The sequence below is a fragment of the Carassius carassius genome, chromosome 19 (assembly GCF_963082965.1).
Source record: "Carassius carassius chromosome 19, fCarCar2.1, whole genome shotgun sequence".
Classification (NCBI taxonomy): Eukaryota; Metazoa; Chordata; class Actinopteri; order Cypriniformes; family Cyprinidae; genus Carassius; species Carassius carassius.
Window position 1 is genome coordinate 5,962,333 of NC_081773.1, and position 19,939 is coordinate 5,982,271.

Sequence of the window (19,939 nt, forward strand, 5' to 3'; positions counted from 1 at the left end):
CTACTCCTTACATTTTAAAAATAGCTTCGTTACTGCTATTTCATTCCGGCTTGTCATCATTCAAAAAAAAAAAAAAAAAAAAAAACCTATCCAGATAAATCGTGCCATCCTGATGGAGTGAATTTGATTGTGGATGGATGAGAAGTATAAACATATACCATTCCGACACCCTATTGGTTTGTACGTGATCCATCGCACCTGCACATGACACAAATCACATCACACTCCAGCAAGGAGTATAGCCAGTTTTGGGTTCGTTTATCAAAAAATATATTTCTTAAAAGTAGGGTTGGGTATGGAACCGGTATCCGATCACCTCAGAGTCAGTCCGCTTAAATTTCATATGAAACCAGCGTCAGACCGGTCTCCTCCCGTCTTTCAGCGTGCTCTTCAATCCGCAGACCGCGATCGGAGCAGCGCATGCGCACTTAAACACAAACGGAGGACACAAGGTATGTGTTTTTTGATAGATTTTTAGAATATCTGTATCTGTGCAGTTCTTTGTCATAAATACAGTTTACAAAAGGTCACGAGGGAGCAGTCGGTTTCTCATCTACTGTAAAGTTTTCGCTTGTCACCGCTCATCACAGCCGTTTCCTCCAGCGAAAATCTAGCCCTTAACACATATGAACGAACACATACTTTAATTACACTTATTTAAATATACTAAATTTAATCATACGTACTTTATACATACACTACTGTGCAAAAGTCTTAGGCACGTTAGTATTTTCACTTAAAAGAATGGTGTTCGGCCAGTTATTTATATATTTTGCTGTAGTGTGTCAGTATAAAATATCAGTTTATATTTACAAACATTCATTTCGCCGTTGTCAGCACTAGATTATTATTAAAATTAATGGCAAACTGATATTTCCTACTGACACACTACAGCAAAAGATATAAATAACTGGCTTAAAACCATTTTTTGGGTGAAAATACTAATGTGCTTAAGACTTTTGCACAGTACTGTACTTTAAAAACGACATTGTTGCTACTTTATAAAGAATGACCATACAGTCATACACAGAACTGATTAAAGACAGTGACAGACAGCACTCATCTTAACTAAATATCAGAGTGAGTGACAGAGATACAGTAGAAACATTATGTGTGCTTTTGTATTAAATAATGACCCGGATTTATTTAAAATATTTGTAATGATCTTTAATGTTATCCATAGTTTTTTTTTTTTGTGGTTCTTTTTTTTTAAAGTATCTGTTCAGGCACCGTTTAGGCGCCGGTATTGTTTTAAAAGTATCGAAAAGGCACTGGACCCTACTTAAAAGTTATTATTTCTCACTGGCTCATTTACCAAATTGGGTGCTTTCTAGGGCTGTGAATCTTTGGCAAGGCAGCGATTCGATTCGATTACGATTCATAGGTTTTCGTTTCGATTCAAGAACGATTTTTGCAAATTTAGAACGATTCAATTCGATTCGATTCACAATTAAATTCGATTCGATTCGATTATAACGATTCGATTCTGCATTCTTTAAGTGCATTCATGGGATTATTTAAATGCTTCTACTAAATTCTTTAAATGCTTAGTCAGGGGGCAAATTACAGTAGCATTTATGGTTAGAGAACCATAGGTTAGAAGAAAAAAAACAAAAAACCTTTTGTCCATTGTTAAATACTAGTTTAATGATGCGACATGGCATACGTAAAAATGTATGTAGGCCAAGTTTTTAAAAAAGAGCTTAAAGAGTATTATGTATAAGCTAACATTTTGTCACACCAGGGGCGTAGCCATAATTTCAGAAGTGACAGAAATGTCAAATACAATCATTTTATGTATGTAGCCTATATAATAATAATAATAATAATAATTATTATTATTATTATTATTTATTTTTTTTTTTTTTACAAGGAATTATGTTCTTTTTTAATTACTTTTATTTAGCTGTAATAAATCAAATACACTGCTGGACAATAATCAATCATTTGTAATCGATATTTTTTCCTAATGGCAATTTTATGATTGTTTTATATACTAGGCTACATTTAATTAGCAATTATTTAAATTTTCTACACAGAATAAGGTAGAAAATATACTTTATAGTTTCTGTACTGTAATAAATGTCAATTAGCACTGCATCATTCATAAATTGTTTGTGGTTTTTTTTTAGTTTCATCAGTTCATTCTGCTTCATTCAGTTCAGTTCATTCATTCATATTCAGTTTAGCTGCAGATACACCCCGGCACGCCTATGAGAGCGAGATTGCTTCTCTTTCAGTGTGAAAACGTCTTCATCTCTATTTAACTTTTCCTCTCCATCAACGAATGACTCTGAGAGAAAACGTGCCAGATGTCTAATGAAACTGCTAATGAAACAAACGCTACTTTCATGCATCTAATTATCAGATAAATCTCGCGCTCTTATTTCAAGGTCGTTGTTAATGCTGTGCAAATGATTTAGACACTTACATTTCTGCTCCGTCCATGCAATAAACACAGCTGTCGACGGCTCCGGTAATTCCGTCGGTAAGATGCAGAGAGCCATTGACAAACTACAGAAAAGTAAAACTACTTCACGTTAGCATTACTGGCCACGAGTCCTATAGATCACATGTCAGCTGCGTCAGAGACGAACGGAGCGCGAGCGCAATCCTGTGACAGTCTCAGTCAGTAAACAGTGGAGTGCGTGAAGGACAGATAAGAGGCACGATTCACGAACACTTTTCAAGGTCTCCATTAATTCGTGCGTGTAGTAATTTAATGTGTATACATTTTGAAAGCATTGAATCGCTATAGAAATCACAATTCATTCGATTCTTAGCATTTTGAATCGATTACTGTCCAAGATCGGTGATTCACGATTCAAAAATCATGTTTCAAGATCGATGCATATGAATCGACAGGGTTTGTAATCGATGCATCGAGAAAACGAGTGAATCGTTACACCCCTAGTGCTTTCTCTTCATCCTCCACAAATTAAGCTCCTGTAGGTAGTTCGGTAGCGAGACGTTTTAATAAATTATCGTTTGCGATTGACGACGTGATTGACAATGTTGTGATAGGTAGGCTTTACCAACTTTGTAACTCATTACCCCCCAAACACTGGACATAGCAGACGTATGTACAGAATACAGGAAGGTATCAATCAAGAAGGTATCAGGATTGAGATATTTTTCAGTTTTAGTTTTTGATTAAACACTTGGATTAATCATTCATTTTGACAGCACTATAATGTTTATTGTAAATAGACAAGGATACAAGAGTAATTGTTACTAAGCCTGCACCAATGTTCTTGTCCATTGCCCTCACAGATTCCTGCAGCTAAGCTTGGATGTACATCTACATTCAATTAAAGGTTATTGATGACATGCCTCTGAAGTTTGACTTTTTGCACCATTACAATACTTATAGGCAACTAGTCATCATATCTCTAGTCCTTTAATGTATTTGCGTTGTACCAAAGTGCGTTCATTTTCAATGTGCATATATGCGACTGAAACAGGTAGCCTAGTGCATCCCAAATATTTCAACATGAACATTTTAATATAACATTATAGTCATTATGGCCTATGGCCTTTAGAAAAATGTTTTTTGAGGAGGTGGGGTAGTGGACAATAGGCCCCTGTGGCACGGCCTTTTGTTCTTAATTGCAACTTTTACTTTTATACTTTAAGTAGTTTTTTAAACCAGTACTTTTACACTTTTACTTGAGTAAAAATCTTGAGTTGATACTTCAACTTCTACAAAAGTCTTTTTAAACCCTAGTATCTATACTCCTTACTTGAGTAATGAATGCCAATACTTTTGACACCACTGAAAGTTTCGGTTCTGAAGTTATATGAATAGAGATTAAACACACACTGTGATACACGGCCCAGAAGTGGCTTATTGCTATTATAAAATGACAGCAACAGACTCCAAATTACAAATACTTACATTTATTAATATGAATAATCAAAATGAACTGTTCTTCTGCCAAGTAATGTAGATCATTAGTCGAACTGTAGTCTGTTTACAGTGCTGCTTTGTAACTGTAAACTTAGTAAACGCATTATTCAGAATATGTGCTCACAAAAGTGTTTATCTACATGAGTTTGAACACTCATCAGAATAAAGTCAGAAATATCTGTTTCATAAATGCACATTTACTTTTCATATAAACGAACACTCAGTCACACTTTGTCTGCTACTGTAATTGTGGATTGAAAACTACTTTGTACTTTGGGAACTATAAAAATGTTCCAGACGTAAAGAGTGATGATTATTTTAAGAGCAGTTGGTTTAATGAAAGTAGGCATTCCTGGCAAACGTAGCACTAGGGATCCTATGTCTTAGCGTAGCGTCTCATTTCAAGCTTATTTCTTTAAAAAAATAAAAATGTAAAAAAATAAAGTATTCACGTCATTTTTTAAATCATTAAACATGTCTTTTTTTTCTTTTTAAAGTTTGTGATTTCTGTGGCACTAGTGGAACCAATAATCGAAAGAATAGTGACTTTGTTTTGCCACCACAATGTTGTTTTGAAAATAATATAGCTCTCCCTTCTCTTTCATTGTGACTCTTCACCAATAAAAACAGGGTTGGACACGTTTACATGACTTTGCACATTATTAAACATAATCAGTATTGTTATGTCTGGCACTGACTGACAGTTCAAACAGAATAAAGGTGATGTGTTAAAATACTTGTTTGCCATTGAATAAACAATGTGTAGGTTGATTTCTTTCAAAAGTATAAACACTCTGGGTTTTTTGGATGATATCAAAACATTGTTCTGTTTGTTTGATCATCACGACCTGCTTGATGCAGCCAAACATCGACTCAACCGATGTCGTGACTTTGGGGTAGAACTATCTGTTATTATTTTTAGTGGTCGGCTGAATTTATTTATGCTGTAAAATAAATATAAACTTTATTGCAGAAATTACAGCTGTGTTACTTTCTATCTTTACATTAAATAGTGTGATAATAGATAGTCATATGGGCCTATATTGGCTTTTTATCTGCCATCAAAAAAATTGTATTAGTCAAACACTAATTTTTCAGTTGTGTTAATTGATTCTAATGGCACAGAAATGAAAGAAAGACCAATACATCTAGGCCTGAGGGCGAGTAAAATGTCAGGGAAATTTCCTTTTTCGAGTGAGCTACTCTTTAAAAATATATTTTCCAAGACACTGAAATACACCTCAAAGAAATTGCAAAGAAGCGTTTTGATTTGAAGCAAGCTATCACAGAAAATCATCAGGTGTCCTAACCAAATAAAAGCTATTTCTTCCATGTTCAGTAAATTAGAGTTTACTTTCTGTGGCATCACTTTGGGTAACCTCAACTAAAGTGAAATTTTATACAGTAGGTACTTCTCTATATTAGTATATACTTTTGTTCTGATTGGCTGTAATTGTGTCATGCAGGGGTTTCACTCTCAGACTTGCTTATTGCGGCTAGTTTGATCCAGTTAGAAAACAGCTTTACACTTTTCCTTTACTGGCTTTAAAGTGATGCTGAAGAAGCGAATGTGTTTGTGGCCTTGAATTATTCGACTTGTGGATGGTTGGAGGGGTTACTCAGTTCATTTGAAGCCCCACTGAAAGAACACATGTTGCTGAAAGCGTCTTTTTACAAGGTCAGTGCACCCTGCAAGAGAGGTGAAGTGTTTCTCCTCCAGCACTGACCCAGATGCACTTCAGGAAGAGAACAAAATGCCATTCACTTAGAGGCCACTCAGCATTTCATAAATTATAATACAGTATTATTAAATCTTAAAATATGGCCTTAAATTAGATTTAGCTGAATAAACAATTGGATGTTTCTTCAACTACAGGCAATTTTATATCACAGGGGTTGGCATAAAATTATGATTTCAACCTTTCACATATAAATGATCATTCTTAAATAAAAAACATAAAAAATAGGCCATTTTAATATTTATTGTTTAAAAATTACTTTAAAATAAAACTGTCTAACAGTCGTGGGCATCATTTCTACCACAAACAGCGATTTCGCCAAAAAAAAAAAAAAAAAAAGGTTAGCGTAGTTTAACAGGTGACCAGAAAAGAGCCTTAGATGAGACATATGTGATGTAAAAAAAAAAAAAAAAATTGATTCAGTCAGGGTAAATATCACTTGTAAATAGAATATTTTATTGTGCACCATTTTCAGTCAAGCTATCATCAAATTATGAAAAAACAAACAAACAAACAAACAAAAAAATTAATGTGTAAAATGATCCCTAGCATCCCTATGCTTACTGTAAAAATTATTACTAGCAAGAAAAAAGAGACAGCCATTTAAAAGAATTGTTTCGAATATCATTTCCACTACAGTGTTTTATTTTTGTTCATTTAAATAAAGCTTAAATTAAATTTTCATTTTTTAAACTATATAAATAGTCAATAAATGTTTAAGTTGAAGTTCTAACATTACTGAAGCTAAAACTGAAATAAATAAATTAATAAATAGAAATAAGTAACAAATGTAAATAAACAGAAAACTATTTTCAAAAAAAAAAAAAAAAAAAAAAGGAATTACACACAACATTTACAAAACATTAAACTGAAATTAAAATAAAACTGTCCAAAAGTCCCCAAAAAGGAATAATAATAAAAAAAAACCTCCTGCTTAGTTTCCAGTAGTGTATTTAATTTCTGGGGTTTGCAGCGAACCTGCCTTCTCATACTGCACAGGCAAGCATGTGTGTGTGTGGTTCAAACACTGTAGACATGTGCCAGACAGCGAAACACTGAGGCTGGATATCCTCATTCAGAGGATGTCCGTCTGTTATATCACTCACTTTCTGAAGAAACGCTGGTGGTGTCCTCTCAGAAGAGAATTAGCCATCATTGATCGAGCTTCTGTTGTGTGTGTGTGTGTCAGTCTGGTGTCTGGTGTGTGTGTGGTTACAGTGAGTCGTGCTTGAGTTGCTTACCGGTGTCTGTGAGAGAGTGTGTGTCCGTGATGCTGAGAGAGGTGTGGGTGTACAGTGTACCGCAGTGGGGTTAGTCATGTATGTCTGGCACTGAGCCGTTCTCCCTCTTACAGTTTAGTGAAGAAACAGTCTATTAATAGATCACTTCTTATCCCACTTGGCAACAGGAAGGGAACTGAAGACAAGAAAAAGGAACTATACTGGCCAAAAAGACACAAACAAAAGAGGAACGTTAAAGCAGTAAAATTTTCATTTATTTATGCAGAACAGATACCCAACAAATGTACCTACACTACTATGTACAATGAAAAAAAAAACAATATTGAAAGAAATCTTGTATGCTCAGAAAAGCTGCATTTATTTGATCACAAATACAGCAAATATTGAGAAATATTATTGCAATTTAAAATAACTGTAACTGTAATTTATTCCTGTGATGGCAAAGCTGTGTTTTCAGCATTATTGCTCCAGTCTTTAGAGTCACATGATCCTTCAGAAATCATTTTAATATGCTTGTTTGTGGCTCAAGAAACATTTACTTACTTTTTAATGATGAAAACAGTTTTTCTGCATATTATTTGTGTGGAAACTGTGATTTTTGTTTGTATGTATTTATTTATTCAGCATAGTTTGATGATTAGAAAGTTAAAAGGCATTCATTTGAGAGACTTTTTGTATAATTTTGAAAGTCTTTTTTGATTAATTTAATGCAATCCTTTACTAAATAAAAAATATTCATTTCTTAAAAAAGTCTTACTGACCCCAAACTGTAGTGTATTAAAAAATAAAATAAAAAGAGTACACTAAGCATTTCTGATATGGCTAGAGACATAGAAAAGGAAAAGCAGTCATCTTTGCATTTACGTGCTTCATATTCTTGGCATGCATGGTCTTACCAAAGTGACTTATGAGAAAAGTGGCTTTAAATTAAATTAAATCCATCTGGTGTGACTTCATGAGTGAGTGGAATCCATATTCAACAAAAAAACTTAGCTTAAGTGGTGTCTTAAAGGGACAGTTCGGCCAGAAATGACCATGCTGTCATGAGTTACTCGCCCAAAAACCTGTATGACCCTTTCTGGAACACAAAAGAAGACACTAAGCAGAACAGATGCTGGTCTTTTCTGATAATGAAAGTAAATTATGAACCTTTGATGTTTGGACTTTAATAAAACTTGGCTGTCTATTCAGTAGAAATGCTCTGTACACAGACGTTTGATATGTAGTTTTATCAAAATGATGTGTTTTGCGTCATCCAGTGGAGGTTTACTGACAGATAAATGTGGATATCTGGGTGAAGGTAGAAAGGAGAAAGAAGCGGCATTCAAGTCCAACTTTTGAAGTTCGTATTTATGACCCTCAATAAGTGTCAATAAGTGTAAATAAGCTTTCCATTGATGTATGGTTTATTAGGATCGGACAATATTTGGCTGAGATACAACTATTTGAATATCTGGAACCTGAATGTGTAAAAAAAAATCAAAATACAGAGAAAATCGCCTTTAAAGTTGTCCAAATGAATTCTTAGCTATGCATAGTACTAATCAAAAATTGAGTTTTGATATGTTTACGGTAGGAAATTTACAAAATACCGTCATGGAACATGATCTTTACTTATCTTAATGATTTTTGGCATAAAACAAAAAATTATATTTTTGACCCATACAATGTTTTTTTTGGCTATTGCTAAAAATATACCCCAGCGACTTTAGACTGGTTATTACTATGTATGATTACTCATATAGTCATTATATTATATTACTATACTATGTTCATTATAATTTACTTTCATAATCTCCATAGTTTATTCCACCGGTCTGTGGGTAACTCATGTATTATGACTGAGAGCTGTTTATTAAACAGACTTGAATTGCGAAACATTTAGTGAGTTAATCTGATTAATGTACCAATGAAATGGCATTTCAACAGTTTCACACCCCACCTACACTGCAAGCGATTCAACATGGCATGAAAAAACAAGTACACTCCCATTAAAATCAGCACACTTACTCTCAGCTTATACAGCTATGTTCATTCATTATAATAGGAACGCCATAGGTTGCCATGTCACTCACATGCAACTCAACTTAAATATCCATTAGACCCCAAAGAAGTAAGCTTTCCACTGTTTCACCAACAGTCACACCTTCATTTTTCATCCATTTATCGTTAAATGTCACTCAGGTATTTTTAGTAAATGCAGAGTGAGTTCAGTGTTTTATAGCCGAGCTGAAGGGGTGTTTTAGCAGCGATGTAGTGTCACCGAGTGCGCTGGTGGATGGATTCACTGTTTAAGTTGACACAGCTGTGCACCAGGATGTCAGATCGAACCCTGCGTCTCTGTTTGTAATTCTCCCCTCAGAGAGCATATTTCCTCTGTTATAAATAGCCATCCTCCCATATATGCCTGTGGATTTGTGTTTGTTATTTTTTTCTTCCATGTTCCTGCTATATTTGTAGATGAATGGACAGGAAGGAGCTTGACTGCTCGCAGGTCTATGGCCCTTGTTTATAGTCGGTTGGGGCTGGGATGATGTTTAATGACGGTGTAGTCAAGGCGACCGGCTGACAGGATGACCCTCGGTGTTGGCCCCCATCTCTCTCCTTCTGCCTTCCTCTCGCCCCGCCATGTCGAAGACCTCGGTCCCTTGCAGGGGCGAAACCACGTGCGCTGCCTTTGAAAACTGCATCGGGTTATCTGGAGTGTCACTTTCACAGGAGACTATCCGGCTATACAAAATTGATGATCTTGAGGAAAGTTTCACTTAGAAGGTTTAAGATGGATTATCTTTCACTCTTCAAAATAAAGGTTCCAAAAGGAGTTTTTTCATATTTATGCTGTCGAAGAATTCAATGAACTATTCTTAAAAGAACCATTTTCATTTTATTGTGAAGATTTTCCACTATAAATATCCATTTGTTGAATGAAAAGATGTTAAAGGCCCTTCATGGAACCAAAATGAATGCCAATAAAGAACCTTATTTTTAAGAGTGTAGAAATACAGGTTCCAAAGTGTAGAAATAATAGGTTAGAAATAAGTGTGTTTACAAATACAGGTTCCAAAAGAATTTGAGAGAAGAATTATTTTGAGATCCTCTTTGAAACTTTCAGTGAAGTAACAGTTAGTGAACAGTTGTTTGTTTGTTTGTTTGTTAGTTTTTTACTCTACACAACAATTGTTGAAACAATTGTTTGTTTGTTTTTTACTCTACACACCTTAAAATAAAAGTTCTTTATAGCAATTATGGTTCCATGAAGAACCTTTAACTCTTTTCCTGCCAGCATTTTTTAAGAAGCTGACAGCGAACTGAATATCTGAACATACAATACCTGAAAAGAAAGAAAAGAGCAGCTACTTTTAAACTAAACAAACAGTTTTTTTATTCATTTATTTTTATTTTTTGCGTCATACATCAATGCTTGAATATTTTTAACAAAAAGCTGAGAAAATAGTGCGTTGACTGTGTGCATCTACAACAGCAATTTATACGCTTGTATATCTTTGAATACTCATTGATAATTATGGTGAATGACGTCAAGTTCACTGTCCCAAAGTGGTGGATTTTGCTACTTTACGTATCTGGAACGGTCGAATAGGGCATCTATACATATCTATGGGTACAACAATAAGCGTGATGTTATTGTTTACACGGTCATCAAGGATACGCAAAGCGAAAGTGGGCAGCCACGCCGCCGTTTTAAAAATTCTCAGTCTTGGTCCGTTTACACTGAAAACGCAATCCCAGAGTTTTCAACTAAAACGGGGTCTGCAGCATTTATAATAGTGGCAGAGTAGTTTAAACGACAGGAGTAACTGTATCAAAAGTTATGCATTTTAAAACAAAAACACTTTCTTGTAAACTTAGCCTAACATCAAGTACAGATCAGATTCAGAATGATGAACAAGATGTAGATCGAGTAGACCGTGTCCATCAATGCCCACAAACCTTATACAGTCCCATATCTTTTGTGGGCCCGCCATTTAATTCAGTTATATTAGGCAGTTTTGATTTATATGCTGTTGAATGTTTGATGATCACTTTATCTTACATGTGCGTAAGCAATGATTCAGTCACTTGTTTCTGCATCTTCTTTGCTTGTTTTCAGATCCGGAGATTCTGTACTATTTCAGAACATGTCTAATAGCGCCCCCCCACTCCGCTACTTTTGTACATTTATATTTTAAAATTCCAAAATCGTTTTCTATAGCATCACTGTGAAAACCCCTTTGGATTCTTTGTATTTAAGAGAGTATAGAATTTTTTTTGCAGTGGAAGGGTTTCATGGATGTTAAAGGTTCTTCATGGAGCCTTTTTTCCAATAAATATCTCGGGTTTGAGATCGTTTGCCTCTTCCTTTCGTGGCTTCCGTGAGTTCACGCTTGCCAAGGGGACAGTGGCACTGTGCAGGACAGGATCTTTTGAGTAATGGGCTTCCTTTCTTGTTTGCCTTTTGCCTTGTCTTTCCCCTCCCAAGCATGAAACTGGTGTTGAAGCACACTTGATCTTGGCAATGCTTCCTGTTCCTTACTCTGGCAGGGCAGACCCACACTGTGCACATGTCCCTGTGGACGTCCAGAACTGATATTGAGTTTCAAATTCTGCTTCCTTTATGCTCATGTTAAGTCTCACATGCCCTCTCTTTGTTTGGTACATTATAACATTGTTTACATAGCTGGGATATAATTGGATGGTGTCTATGCAGGAACAGCTCATATTTGACGTTATAATTTAGCTTACTTGACTAGCTAGTTGGACAGAGGATTATTTTATTGCCCTGTCTGTTTCATGTCACTCAGTCAGCACTTGTATGAATATGTTCACAGGAAATGGTAAAAAAGGAGAAAACTTTTCCATCTGACAAAGGAACGTTCCTTTGATTTGTCAGTGTCAATGAAATGTTTAATATTTGGCAATTAGGTTGAACTATTCTTAGTTCTATGTATGTATGTATATATATATATATATATATATATATATATATATATAGGTATATTATATTAATTCATTAGATACAGACTGATATATTTCCAATGTTTATTTCATTTAATTTTGATGTTTATAATTGACAACTAAGCAAAATCCAGAATACAGTATCTCAGAAAATTAGAATATTGTGAAAAGGTTCAATATTGAAGACATCGGGTGCCACACTGTAATCAGCTAATTAACTCAAAACACCTGCAAAGACCTTTAAATGGTCTCTCAGTTTAGTTCTGTAGGCTAAACAATCATGGGGAAGACTGCTGACTTGACAGTTGTCCAAAAGACGACCATTGACACCTTGCACAAGGAGGGCAAGACACAAAAGGTCCTTGCAAAAGAGACTGGCTGTTCACAGTGCTCTGTGTCCAAGCACATTAATAGAGAGGTGAAGGGAAGGAAAAGATGTGGTAGAAAAAAAGTGTTCAAGCAATAGGGATAACCGCACCCTGGAGAGGATTTTGAAACAAAACCCATTCAAAAATGTGGGGGAGATTCACAAAGAGTGGACTGCAGCTGGAGTCAGTGCTTCAAGAACCACTACGCACAGACATATGCAAGACATGGGTTTCAGCTGTCGCATTTCTTGTGTCAAGCCACTCTTGAACAACAGACAGCGTCAGAAGTGTCTTGCTTCAAAAAGGACTGGACTGCTGCTGAGTGGTCCAAAGTTATCTTCTTTGATGAAAGTAAATTTTGCATTTCCTTTGGAAATCAGGGTCCCAGAGTCTGGAGGAAGAGAGGAGAGGCACACAAGCGACATTGCTTGAGGTCCAGTGTAAAGTTTCCACAGTCAGTGATGGTTTGGGATGCCATGTCATCTGCTGGTGTTGGTCCACTATGTTTCTGTTTCTGAGATCCAAGGTCAACACAGCCATATACCAGGAAGTTTTAGAGCACTTCCTGCTTCCTGCTGCTGATCAACTTTATGGAGATGCAGATTTCATTTTCCAACAGGACTTGGCACCTGCACACAGTGCCAAAGCTACCAGCACCTGGTTTAAGGACCATGGTATCCCTGTCCTTAATTGGCCAGCAAACTCACATGACCTTAACCCCATAGAAAATCTATGGGGTATTGTGAAGAGGAAGATGCGATATGCCAGACCCAAGAATGCAGAACAGCTGAAGGCCACTATCAGAGCAACCTGGGCTCTCATAACACCTGATCAGTGCCACAGACTGATCGACTCCATAACATGCCGCATTGCTGCAGTAATTCAGGCAAAAGGAGCCCCAACTAAGTATTGAGTGCTTTACATGCTCATACTTTTCATTTTCATACTTTTTAGTTGGCCAAGATTTCTAAAAATCCTTTCTATGTATTGGTCTTAAGTTATATTCTAATTTTCTGAGATACAGAATTTGAGATTTTCCTTAGTTGTCAGTTATAATCATCAAAATTAAAGAAATAAACATTTGAAATATATCAGTCTCTGTGTAATGAATGTATATAATATACAAGTTTCACTTTTTGAATGGAATTAGTGAAATAAATCAACTTTTTGATGATATTCTAATTATATAACCAGCACCTGTATATATACACAAAACAAAATTCTAAACGCAACACTTTTGTTTTTGCCTCCATTTTTCATGAGCTGAACTCAAAGATCTAAGACGTTTTTAATGAGCATTCTGGCATTGAAGGATACTGTCTGGATATATAGCTACCTTCGATTGTAGCACAAATGAGGTGTCTTAGATCTGGAACAATAAAACATGTACAGAGCTAATCTATTCATCACTACTAGTGATTTTGTGCTGTGTGCAAACGCTTAAATGGTTCCTGACTTCTTGTTCTGCCTCTCTCTTTCTGCAGACAAGCGTGAAGGAAGGGCTGCTTCTGAAACAGACAAGCTCGTTCCAGCGTTGGAAAAAGCGTTATTTCAAATTGCGGGGACGGACGCTCTACTATGCCAAGGATGCCAAGGTGAGCTATTCTTTCATTATATCCAGATACTGATTCTACACCCTCACTACACTGTAAAAAAATTCAAACCTTTTCTTGCTGCCTTAAAAACAGTAAACCATTGTACTTCTTAATGTTATGCAATTACTGATAAAGAAAGTCCAGTTGTGTTCAAAAAAATTTTTTGTAATGATGCCAACATTTTTTACAGTGTAAAGTAAGCCCCCTGTAAGCCCTACAGAGTGATCTGAAGGTAAGGGGGTAAAAAAACCTGCTTGACCATGGTTCCTCTCAGGAGTTACTGGGCATGCCTGTGCTGAGAGGGACTGAAGAGCTGCACATGGGCACCTGCATAGCACCTTCTGCCATGCCTATAACATCACTATGTGTGTTTGTGTGTGTGTGTGTGTGTGTGTGTGTGTGTGGTTGCACTATGGCAGGCGGGTGGCGTTTTGACCCGCTGGCAGTATCGGGTCTCTCGTAGCCGTGTGTGCTGGAGGGTGCTTTCCGTCTGCTGGAGCGGTGCCCGCCGTCAGCCGCCCGTTCTTGGCGCTAGTGGATCGGAGGAAGGCTTGGTGGCGATTCGGGTCAGCAACAGCAGCGCCCCCCTCTTTATCTCTCTAGCCTTCATCAATGACATTGCTGACCGCCCATCACCCTGCTGGCATTGTTCGGGATGCCCGTTCTCCTCACTGGACAACTGAAGCGGCATCATGTCATTTCCGCGTCTGCTTGTCTGTTTAAGCATCTGAAGAGGAGAGTCCTGGAGACATGCCTTGTATGTCATTGTCCGTGTCTGAGGGGAGATGTTTTACCCACGAGCCTTTCATTGAGTGTGTTCGCCTCCATTCATATGTTCTCTGCCCACCGTATGGTTACGGATGGCATTCAGGGGTCCGTTGTGTCCGTGGTCTGATCCGAATCAGGAGAGAAAGTTAGAAAAAATCGGCAGTTCATAGCTATGCAGCTGCCATGACGCAAGCTAGCACTTCCTGCATAGCTCCTGAATGACATGGAGTGGCACTAGCGCATGGCGGCAGAGAGCTGGGTGTTATGACACAGACCTCACAGGCAGAAACGAGGTGGCTGATCGCACTGCTGTGTTCAGACTAGGGCTGTAGCTATCGAATATTTTAGTAATCGAGTATTCTACCAAAAATTCCATCGATTAATCGAGTAATCGGATAAAATGTGTTTATGCTTAATTAAAGTGCAATATTAATTAGGCAAGAGAAAATAAGAATTTTTTTATTTTTATTTTTTAAATGCATAGAATGCAATGCATACATCAAAAATAAACATTTAATTATTACCCATTGTTTCTCTGTCTGTACTTGTACTGTGAACAATGACAATAAAGTTGACAGATGAATTAAGTGCATTTAAGTGCCATTCAATTGGGGTTTTAAATAAAGCATTTTCTGAGATAAACATTAAACACATAAAACATTAATTTAATTTATCTTTTAATTATTGAAAATTAAGCAAACTTAACTTTTTGGTAAACAATTGTGTGATTAAACCTTAAAAAAGAATGTTTGATATTGTTTTTTTTTGTTAGTTTTTTTGTAGTAGGCTATGTACATTCTGCTGAAAAATAGTAATACATCTCTGGCAAATACTTGACTTTAATCTAAACCGGACTTTTATTTTGATGGGTTGACGTACCTTTACAGTTCTGTGTATGTGATGTGACGCTAGTTTTACTCAAATCAAACGGTCAAATGCTCATGAAGTGACTGTCAGAGCAGTTCTGGAGATGTTGTTCATGTGTTCACATCCTTATTTAGTGAGACAGTAGACGCTGAAATTACCGCGAGCGTCACTGCTCCATTCATTAACAGAGACACACAGAACATGCAGGATTCATATTTAAATAGTCTGTTCCGGCTTAATATTTACAGATATTAGTCTTTATCGTGATTTGATGTAAGTGCAATGACCTATTTTTGATTAATTCATTCAAAATTTGGCAAATTCTTTGCCATTCCGCGTTAAACTGTAAATTCCGTTTTTATGACTGGATTCCGCGATTCCCTCCGCGTTTTCTGCATCGCGGAAATAACAGGGCCCTAGTTGTGGTATGTTAGCTCTATCTTGCAATGGACACACGCCACGGCGTTCTCTTTACGTTTGCCCGTGCCCTCAAATCAAAACACTGCTGACTCTTTGCAGTATGCGATTTCGGATGCAGGGCTTGTGTCTCCTTCCGCTTTGTGGGAGACATAAACGCGTTGTCACATTAAAAAATAATTGCGAAAGAACCTGACGTGAGATTTAAAATAAATTAAAAGAAGCTTCGAGGCAGAGGATCATTGATCGAATGCCTCGATCATTTTTTGTAATCGAGTTACTCAAGTTACTCGAGGAATCGTTTCAGCCCTAGTTCAGACGAGGGGGTTTTGTTTGCATGGTCTGTGACAAATTCATGCTGTAAAGTGGCCAAGCCTACAGATCATAAATAGGATGTCACACTGTTTACACTGCCTGAGTATACAAGCATCGTTTACTCAAATATCAGCCAGTCACCACCCAAAACACTGGGCATTCACTGACTGAAACTGAAACTTGATCGAAAGGTCTCAGGAGGCCTGGAAATACTTATTTTATCCTTCAAATGCGTATCTCTTTTTGGAGTTCATACATGAACCTGATTATACATAGAGCCGGGTGGTATGATATATTGTGTTGCCATTTAATCAATTTAGTCAACAGTAGTTTCTAACATCCTGGCTCTCCTTATAGAGGTTTTCACTGCTATTATTATTATCTCAGGCCTTCAGTTCTGCTCTCTGCGCTGATGGAGGAGGTCATAACACACCCAACTCTCTGCCATCCATCTTAAACTCATATAGCACACACGCATGGTAGTGCATAGGATAAGCAGTAGCTCAATAAGCTCATTTCCGTGTCATTTCAGTAGAACAGTATTCAGCATTACTAAGCATAAGATTTTTGTTTATGAGCATAAGCTAAATCTGTTGTGTTACTGTGATCATCAATGTTTACTCTTCTCCTTCTGTTTCTCCTCCTGTCCACAGTCTCTTATTTTCGACGAGGTGGATCTCTCAGATGCCAGTGTTGCCGAATCAAGCACAAAGAATGTCAACAATAGTTTCACGGTAAGCGGCCATTTTCATGCTTTATGTCAACACAGGTGAATATCCACAAATAGACAGCACATTAGATGTGTAATACTGACTATTAGTCTGCCGGATACTACAGGATGGTGTTCGTCCATTCACTGATTACATTACTTGCCCCCACTGTCATTTAAAAATATATATATAAAGTAAAACTATTTAGTTCAGTTGGATAATGACCCTACAATTATTAACTGAAAGCTGAGATTTCACTTATGTGGATAGAGTAAGAAGACATGACTGACAAGATGATGGTGGAGAATTTTGTGTCAAAGCAAACTGCAAAAGTGCGTATTTGGCAAAATTTCTTGGATTAATATACGTGACTTTATTGTTATTTTGTTGTTGTGTTTTTAATTAAAAATCAAAAACCCGGCTTGTACTGCAGTATTTGCTTGAAACAGGATTGCACGATTTTTATAACTAAAAACCTTGTTACACTTTATTTTGATAGACATTCTACTAACTATAAGTAACTTTGCAACTACATGTCAACTAATTCTAATTCATTTGCAACCACATGTCTACTAACTCTCATGGGTCGTTCACACCAGACGTGACTTGCGCGAATAAATCTCACTATTCGCATGTACATAGTTGGATGCTTGAACATTTTTAGTTTACTCGCTTCATTCGCGTGTGAAACTCACTTCAAGTCATTGGAGGGGCTTCTGCCAGTTGAGTTCACGCAGCATTGTGATTTCAACCACTATTTATTCGGATAACTTTCAAAATATTACTGTTATCGTGTCATGAAATGTAGTTTTAAAAGTATTTTAGGTAAAATGTAGAATAAGTAGAATAAGTTGACATATACTTGGGAAGTTTCTCATAGCCAGTATGTTGTATGCTGTGGACCCATCCAAAAAAAATAAAAGAAAAAAAATTTTTTTATTTTATTTTATTTTATTTTATTTTATTTTATTTTATTTTATTTTATTTTATTTTATTTTATTTTATTTTATTTATATGTGACCCTGGACAACAAAACCAGTTTTGAGTTTTAACTTGCATGGGTATATTTGTAGCTATAGCCAAAAATACACTTTTATGCCAAAAATCTGTAGGATATTAAGTAAATATCATGTTACATGAAGATAGTTTGTAAATTTCCTACTGATAATATATCAAAACTTAATTTTTGATTAGTAATATGCATTGCTAAGGACTTCATTTGGACAACTTTAAAGGCGGTTTTCCCAATATTTATATTATATTATATTATATTATATTATATTATATTATATTATATTATATTATATTATATTATATTATATTATATTATATTATATTATATTATATTATATTATATTATATTATCAGTTCATATCTCTGTTATCTTTTACCATTTTAGAACAGATAAATACTGTAAATATCCATATATCTCAACAATGGACTGTGATGGCACGTTTCCCAAGCTATTAACATCATAAATCTAGCAAAACATTTTGAAATGTTTATTTAAAAAATGGAAAGTGCACATTTTTAACATTATACTTTGTGTTTTATTATATTGTCATTAAATTACAAAAAGAAAACATTGCCATTGCCCACAAAAGTTTCTAATACAACAGGGGAGAGAGAGTAAATTTGGCACCTTTCTCTTTTCTGACTGCTGTAAATTTCTTAAATTTTTATTTTTATTTTTTGGAAACACGATTGTGTAGGAACATGACAGGATTTTTCTAATGGAGCAAATGGGAGCACAAAACGATTCATTTTTTACTATAGACGTACAACGGCTTAAGCTTCAGGGATCCCGGAAACATCCACTATTAGAAAATCATTGAAAGTTACTTATTTTCTGCACTGTGAAACATGCAAATGCTTCCTCAGGGTTGTGTTGTTGTGCTTTTCCATGGTATAACGCGTGTTTGTGATTGCGAGCAAGTAAACAAGTGTCGTCAGCTGCGATCAAACACGCCGAGGCGCAGGGACTGTGGTCGTGTCCTTCTAAAAACTGCAGGCCTGCTCCCCAGGCACGGCTATAAAAAGAAACAACGGCGGACTAAAAAAGCTCTGAGGAGAGCGAGGGGTTATTCTTAGCAGCAGAGATGTTAGTGCTCCACTGAGCATGTTTTGGATGATTTGATCGCTGGCATATTGTTTAACAGTGGGCCGTGTGGACGTGTGTGTAACGCACATGCTCTGATGCTACGCTCCAACAAATGCTTTTTCCCCTCAGAGAAAATGCCCATGAAGATGCTTTTTTAGCAATAAAGTGTGTGTTCTTTTTCTTCAGAACAAGCGTGGTGATCTGGAGATTTCAGAAATACATTACACACTTCTGAGCAAGCCAAACCCACTCAAAACCCATTTGAAAACATTGTTTTTGTGATCCCACTGACACTGTCGGGCAGAAATGACAAACTTCATTTTGAGGGAATTTGCTCTGTGCTGGTTAGTGGTCTCCTGGGGCTCTTGAAGGTTTGCTCACAGGAGAATTATATCGCTCAGAAGTTGCTCTTTTATGTCACAAGAGACATAATGGAGTTCTCTGTAATTTTTTACTGAAGTTGAAGTAAAAATAGCCACACTTTGATTGTGTTTTTCATGTTTCCAAAATCTATCAAAACCTATAAATTAATTTGAATAGCATAGCTTGGATCATCTGGTCTTGGAATAATTTGATGAGAAATGTTTGAGTTCGTATTGAGGAGACTTGCAATTAGTTATTAGTCAGAATCACATTTTCTGTATGTTTGCATGTGCATATTTGACACAAAACGGTCCAGAATAAAAAAAAATTACAATAGGTTAAAATTTGCATGAACATATAAGGGGAAAGTCTGTATCTTAGGTCCGTTTTTAATCGTCTTTATTTCCTTCAGTGTACTGAAAGCAAAAATGATGCAGGATTTCCTTTTGAAACCAACTAGTAAATTAACTAGTAAATTTCACAAATAAATAAACTAAAAAAGTAGAAAGACTAAAAAAATCTACATTTTTTTCCACTGTAATTTATAACTTGAAAATTGTTTTTTTTATATATACTGTAGTTTAAAAAAAAA

General features: G+C 36.1%; 1 protein-coding gene across 5 annotated transcripts in view; it reads left to right on the top strand.

Annotated features, from left to right (window-relative positions):
• Positions 1-19,939, top strand: part of dgkh (diacylglycerol kinase, eta) — an 86,392-nt gene that overhangs the window by 14,228 nt on the left and 52,225 nt on the right. For 3 of the 5 annotated variants that reach the window (XM_059499625.1, XM_059499627.1, XM_059499624.1), the window contains 3 exons: positions 13,696-13,806; positions 14,226-14,372; positions 16,827-16,907. In XM_059499625.1, the coding sequence (XP_059355608.1) occupies positions 13,696-13,806; positions 14,226-14,372; positions 16,827-16,907 (339 nt within the window). The remainder of the gene's footprint in view (positions 1-13,695; positions 13,807-14,225; positions 14,373-16,826; positions 16,908-19,939) is intronic. The other 2 variants (XM_059499629.1, XM_059499626.1) reach the window with 1 other exon arrangement.